General features: G+C 40.9%; 1 protein-coding gene across 2 annotated transcripts in view; it reads right to left on the reverse strand.

Moving 5' to 3' along the window:
- The window catches only part of sh3kbp1 (SH3-domain kinase binding protein 1), a 179,320-nt gene that overhangs the window by 59,749 nt on the left and 112,533 nt on the right, over positions 1-7,038 (reverse strand). For both annotated transcript variants that reach the window (XM_043700472.1, XM_043700471.1), the window contains exons 7-8: positions 5,450-5,525; positions 1,764-1,858 (exon numbers count right to left, since the gene is read on the reverse strand). In XM_043700472.1, coding sequence (XP_043556407.1) covers positions 1,764-1,858; positions 5,450-5,525 — 171 coding nt within the window. The remainder of the gene's footprint in view (positions 1-1,763; positions 1,859-5,449; positions 5,526-7,038) is intronic.

Below are 7,038 nucleotides of genomic sequence, written 5' to 3' on the forward strand. Positions count from 1 at the left end.
CAAGTCTTGCACCTCCTGCGGTTGCAGGGGAAGGTGCCGGGAGTGGAGGTTGGGTTGGTGGGGGGTGTGGATCTGACAAAGGAGTCACGGAGGGAGTGGTCTTTACGGAACACTGATAGGGGAGGGGAGGGAAATATATCCTTGGTGGTGGGGTCCGTTTGGAGGTGACGGATGTGATATGGACTTCAGCAAAGCATGCAACAAGATTCCACATGGTAGACTGATTAGGAAGGTTAGATCCAGGGGAACTAACCAACTGGATACAAAATTGGGTTGAAGGTAGAAGACAGAGGGTGGCTTTTCAGACTGGAAGCCTGTGACAAGCAGCGCGTCACAAGGATCAGTGCTGGGTACTGCTTTTCATCCTTGGCATAAATGATTTGGATGTGAATATAGGAGGTATGGTTACTGGGTCTGCAGATGACATCAAAATAGGTGGTGTAGTGGACAGTGAAGAAGATTGTCTCATAGTTCAATCTGAAGGTCATTAGATAGGCCAATAGGCTGAGGAATGACAGGTGGAGTTTAATTTAGATAAATTTAAGATGTGGCATTTTGGTAAGGCCAACCAGGGTAGGACTTATACAGTAGGGCAGTTAATGGTAGGGTTTTGGAGAATGTTGTCAAACAAAGAAATCAAGAGGTACAGCTCCATAGTTCCTTGAAAATGGAGTTACAGGTAAGGACAGCATTTGGCACACTTGCCTTCATTGGTGAGAATGCCAAGTATAGGAGTTGGGATGTCAAGTTGCAGTTGTACAGGGCATTGGTGAGCCCACTTTTAGAACACTGCAAATAATTCTGGACACCCTTCTCTAGGAAAGATGTTGTGTAAGTTGAAAGGGTTCAGAAAAGGTTTACAAGCATGTTGCAGGGACTGGAAAGTTTATAAAGGAGGCTGAATAGGCTGGGGCTTTTTTCCCTGAAGTGCCAGAGGCTGACGGGTGACCTTATAGAAGTTTATAAAGTCATAAGGGGCATGGATAGGGTGAATAATTAAGGTCTTCTTCCTAGGGAGGGGGAGTCCAAGACTAGAGGGCATAGGGTTTAAGGTGAGAGGGGAAAGATTAAAAAAAAACTGAGAGATAACTTTGTCAAGCAGAGGATAATGAGTGTATGGAATGAGCTGCCAGACAAGTTGTGGAGGTGGGAGCAATTACAACATTTAAAAGGCATCCGGACAGGCGTACAAGTAGGAAGGTTTCAGAAGGATATGGGCCTAATGCTGGCAAATACAACTAGGTCAGATTGGGATGTCTGGTTTGCATGGACAAATTGAACTGAGGGGTTGGATTCTGTGCTGTATAACTCTGATACTGTACAATTAAACCTGAAATTAATTTAATTGGATATAAAATGGAACATTATTATAATTATGAAATGTTGTTAAATCAACATACGTTAGAATCAGTTATCTGTTCTCTCCCTTGAACCATAAAAGTTAGGTTAACTTTTCAAGAAATTTGGTAGTTTTTCAATAAATCACATTTGTCTATGGCCTTTAAACAATTAAATGATTTGAGCAATATGAAAATACAGCGCTCCTTGTAGTAATTCATTTGCATATCTTAGTAAAGAAAGGATTTTTCAATTTTTAATTTTTCAATAAATCACGTGTCTACAGTCTTTAGTCAATAAAATGATTTGAGGAATATGAAACAATAAAACTCTCTGCAGTAATTCACTTGCATATCTTCAAGAAAGGATATGTAAATTATTTGAATATTTTCTATACAAAATATGCAACTAAACTATCGTCATACCTTATTTATAATAATTACAATCTCTCCTTCTCGGATTGTCAACTCATCTTCATTCTGTGCTTCATATGGGAACAGTACTTTGCAATATTCCTTACCTGAAACCAAACAAGCATAACCAAACTAGTCAACGATCAGCATCTTATACTGCTGAGGTAAATAACTTCAGTTTTTAACATTTTCAAACTTGAATATTTTAGTCCAGTTGCAATTTATGACTGATGATAATCACCGAGTCCCTTTTCCAGGTCAAAACTGAAGAAGCCACACTGGTAAATTAATTCCAAATGAAATAGTCTGTTGCACTTGTGTGATATTTTATTTTGCCGTATATAATTCATCACAATGACTGAGTGAAAGGAGTTCATGTACATCTTTAGTTATGTCAGTGAAAGCAACGGGCTACACACCTAATACCACCCAGGATTTAGGATAGCATGTGCCTCGCAGGGACCCAAGTTCGATGCCACCCTCAGGCAAGTGCAGTGTGCATGCTCCTCGTGTCTGCGTGGGTTTCCTCCAAGTGCTCCAGTTTCGATCCCACAGTCCAAGATGTGCAGGTTAGATGGATTGGCTATGCTGAATTGCCCATAGTGTCCATGGGTTTGCAGACGGGATGGATTAGCCATGGGAAGTTCAGGGGTACAGGGATAGGGTAGGGGTGAAGTTCTGGGTGGGAGGGTCAGTGTGAATTCGATGGGCTAAGTGGCCTGCTCCATCACTGTAGGGATGCGATGATTTTATATATATTACTGGAACTTAACATTTTAATTTTACATCAAATTGCAATTTTCAATATATACACCAGTCTGGTTGTAAGTTTGCCCACTGAGCTGGTAGATTTGTTCTCAGACATTTCATCACTATGCGAGGTAACATCATCAGTGAGCCACCGATGAAGCACTGGTGTTCTGTCCCACTATTATGTGTCTTAATCGGTTGTGTCTGGTGATATCACTTCTGGTTCTTTTTCTGAGAGATTGGTAAATGGGGTCCAAATTGATGTGTTTGATAATGGAGTTCCTGTTTGAATGCCAGGCCTCTAGAATTCCCGTGCATGCCTTTGTTTAGCCTGTCCCAGGATGGATGTATTGTTCCAGTCAAACTGGTGTTCCTCTTCATCTGTATGGATACTTGTGATAGTTGGTCATGTCTTCTGGTGGTTTATTGGTACTCAAGTATCCTGCAGAGTAGTTTCCTGCCCATCTATGTAATGTTTGTTGTAGCCCTTGCCGGGTATTTTGTATGCAACATTCATTCTGCTGGATGTTGGTACAGGGGCCTTTAAATTCATCAGGAGCTGTTTCAGTGTGATGGTAGGTTTGTGGGCTACCATGATGCCTAGGGGATGGAGTAGATGGGCGTCATCTCAGAGATGTCTTTAATTTATGGCAGGGTGGCTAGAGTATCTGGGTATGTTGACTTTTCTTATTTAGGTCTGTGCGTAGGAATCCTTGGACTGCACTCATCGAGTACCCGTTGTTCCTGAATACATTGTATAGGTATTTTTCCTCAGCTTCTCATAGTTCCTGGGTGCTGCAAAGTGTTGTGGCTCATTTAAAGAATGTCCGGATACAGCTCAGTTTGTGGGTGTTGGGATGATTGTTCCGGTGAGTGAGTATCTGGTCAGTGTGTGTGGCTTTCCCGTAAACATTGGGATGCAGCTCTCCATTGGCTTTTTGTTCCACTGTGACATTTAGGAAGGGGATTCTGTTGTTCTCTTCCTCTTTGGTGAACTTTATACCAGTAAGGATGTTGTTTGCGCGTTTGTGGGTTTCTTCTAATTTGTTGCATTTCATGATGACAAAGGTGTCATCCACATAGCGGACCCAAAGTTTGGCTGGATCATAGGAAGGGCTGTTCGTTCGAACCTTTGCATAACTGCTTCTACCAAGAGTTGGTAGATATTGATGATCCCATAGGCATCCCATTGATTTGTTTGTAGATCTTGTTGTTAAAGGTGAAGTGGGTTGAGGCACAGGTCTTCTCGTTTGAGGATGCTGTCCTTGCTGATGGAGTTGGTGCTCTCAGGTATGTGTGTCCTTGGTTTGTCTAGCAGCGAGTGTTTCTTTGGCTCAGGTGACGTTTATTGATCTGAATAGGGCTGTCATGTCAAAGGAAACCATGACCTCATCATCCTCTATCTTGGTGTCTTTGATGAAGTTAAGGAATTCCTGGGTGGAGTAGATAGAGTAGCTTCAGTCTTCTACTGGTGTTTCAGTTTGTGTTGCAGTCCCTTTGCTAATCTCTATGTCGGTGAACCGGAAGGTGAGACTATGGGTCTGAGGGGAAGCCTTATTTATGTACCTTTGGTAATCCGTAGAAACTGGGTGTGTTGGATCCTCCAGGTTTCATTCTTTGGAGGTCTGTTTTGTTGATTTCACCTGTCTTGCTAAACTTCTTCAGGGTTACTGTGATACGTTTTTCTCACTGTGGAGTCGGGTCCATTACCACCTGTTGGTAAGTATCGATACACACAGACGAAGAGGGACACCAGTTCGACTGGGACAATACATCCATCCTGAGACAGCCTAAACAAACACACGTACAAGAATTCCGAGATGCTTTGCATTCAAACTGGAACTCCATTAACAAATATCGATTTGGACCCCATTTACCAACCCCTCAGAAAAAGAGCCAGAAGTGATATCACCCACTACAACAGACCATGAGGACCATTTAGTCCAGAGGAATGATTTGACTAATTAATCTTATATCAACAATGGGAGGAGAAATGAACTGGGGCTTGATATGTGGGAATGTCTATCTCAAATTACACTCAATTTTAGGTTTTGTTGATAGCAAGAACTGCACAAAGTTAGAATTTCACATTACCATTTCACTATTACTCGTGTATGCATGTTCACCAACTTTAAGCTGCTCTAAGTATCTGCTTTTAATAAGCGTAATTTGTATAACACAGCAAATATTAATGTAATAGACTTAAAAATCATCAACACAAACAAAATTATACCACAGGCACTGCTGTTGAAAGGCAAGTCAACAAAGGTCAAAAGTCAAGTTAGGAAATCTGAGCACTTCCATAAATTAATTTATAATTCAATGTTCGAAGCTGCTTTGCCAACTAGCCTATACAAAATTATATGTAAGCAGCCAACATTTGGAAAATCTATTCTGTTTAGTTTTGATGGTTTTGGATTCTCAGTGAAGCTAAACTTACTGTGTAATTTAGGTGTTAAGACCTAATCTGGCTCAGAGATAAAAAGCATAAAAGAGCAGTTACTTAAGTGAGCCTTGCTCCACTTTGTCCAGTGTTATAGTGAACACTAACATTAGGTTCAAGTTGTATTGATATTGATAAGTCTAGTGATAGGGGAATTGGAGAATTCATTTATATTGCAAATGTAACTTTTGGGGTAGTGTGTTCCACTATTGCACTCTCTCAGATGATGCATCCGAGGAGGAGAGTCAGAGTTCCTAATGAAGGGTGGCCGCTCCTCAGATGCTGCATGTCTTGGTGTTTTTCCAGCGCCACCCTTTTTGACACCGACTCTCTGGCATCTGCAGTTCTCATTCTCCCTGTCTCAGCTGAAGATAAAGTTACTGTCTTTCTTAAAATTTGCAACTTTACATACCATCAGCGAAAACTAAGAGGAATCAGTATATTTTGTTTTGTGTTTAATTTTAGAAGCTACTCAAAAAAAGCATGTTATTTCACTAGTACTCACCCTTCGGTCTGATGTCTGATTCAGACTTTGTTGGCTCCTGAGAAGTCACAGTTGAAGCTAACTTTTTTCCGGAAGTCTAAAACAAACAGTGCAATAAATTATATGATTGGCAGCATTTGCTCTTCCTACCTGAACAATACTTCTACATCCTTGACTTCACAAATAAATGGTTACAACATGATATCCAGAGATAAATGCCAAGCATACGATTTCATGGAATCTTACAGCACAGACAACCATTTTATTCCACTGTACCTGTGCCTTTTCTTTTAAATTACTAAGCAATTAATCCAATCCTCCTTCTTCATTCTAGTAACCTTCCATATTTTCCTTTCAAATATATTTATCCAATTCCCTTTTGAAAGTTATTATTGAACCTATTTCCATCACCGAGAGACAGTGCATTCCAGATGCTGGAAATCAGAAACAAACACAGAAAATTGCTCTACAAATTCAGCAAACCTAGCAGCATCGATGGAGAGAAAGCAGTGTTAACGTTTCAGGATAAAGCAACAAAACTCAAAAGATCTGGTGAACACTGATGCCCAATTCTTAGAAGAATACAATTCCTACAATGTGGATCCTTGCATGTTCCCTACAACAGAAGTCAGTCTAGACAGCTTATTGTTCTGTTTTCTCTCTCCTTTTTTGAGCAATGTTGTTACATTTGCTACCTCCACATCTTAGAAGTTTAACAATAGCTGCCATGATGCTGATATCCTTCAGAACTTTGATGTTCCTGTTCTGTTTCAAGGGCTGGAATAAGTTATAAAAATGATTACAAGGGTGTGTAATAGCTGGACTGATGATAGCAGGTTCATAGATGACAATCATTACATTTCTGGATGTCATTTCAGGAAGACAATCTCTAATTTGTAAACTATTACATTATCCTTTTGACTGAGGAGGAGCATAGTTACAATGCAGCCCATTCTTCAAAAAGAGGGTCATGGCTAGGGTAGGAATAGGTCCAGTGGGAAGTTGCGTGTGGAGGCTGAAGAGATTGGGGAGACACTGAATGAATACTTTTCGCCAGTATTCACTCAGGAACAGGACATTGTTGTCGATGTGAATACTGAGTCACAATTAAGTAGAATGGATGGCTTTGAGGTATGTAGAGAAGAGGTGTTGGAAATTCTGGAAAGGGTGAAAATAGATAAGTCCCCTGGGCCTGATGGCATTTATCCTAGGATTCTCTGGGAAGCAAGGAAGGAGATTGCAGAGCCATTGGCCTTGATGTTTATGTCCTCGTTGTCTACAGGAGTAGTGCCAGAAGACTGGAGGATAGCAAATGTGGTTCCCTTGTTCAAAAAGGGGAGTAGGGATAACCCTAGTAACTATAGGCCGGTGAGTCTCACTTCTGTTGTGGGCAAAATCATGGAGAGAATTGTAAGGGATAGGATTTATGAACATCTGGATAGGAATAATGTGATCAAGGATAGTCAGCATGGTTTTGTGAAGGGCAAGTCGTGCCTCACAAACCTTATTGAATTCTTTGAAAAGGTGACGAAGGAGGTTGATGAGGGGAAAGCGGTAGATGTGGTATATATGGATTTTAGTAAGGCGTTTGACAAGGTTCCCCATGGTAG

This window comes from Chiloscyllium plagiosum, chromosome 12, assembly GCF_004010195.1.
Source record: "Chiloscyllium plagiosum isolate BGI_BamShark_2017 chromosome 12, ASM401019v2, whole genome shotgun sequence".
Taxonomy (NCBI): Eukaryota; Metazoa; Chordata; class Chondrichthyes; order Orectolobiformes; family Hemiscylliidae; genus Chiloscyllium; species Chiloscyllium plagiosum.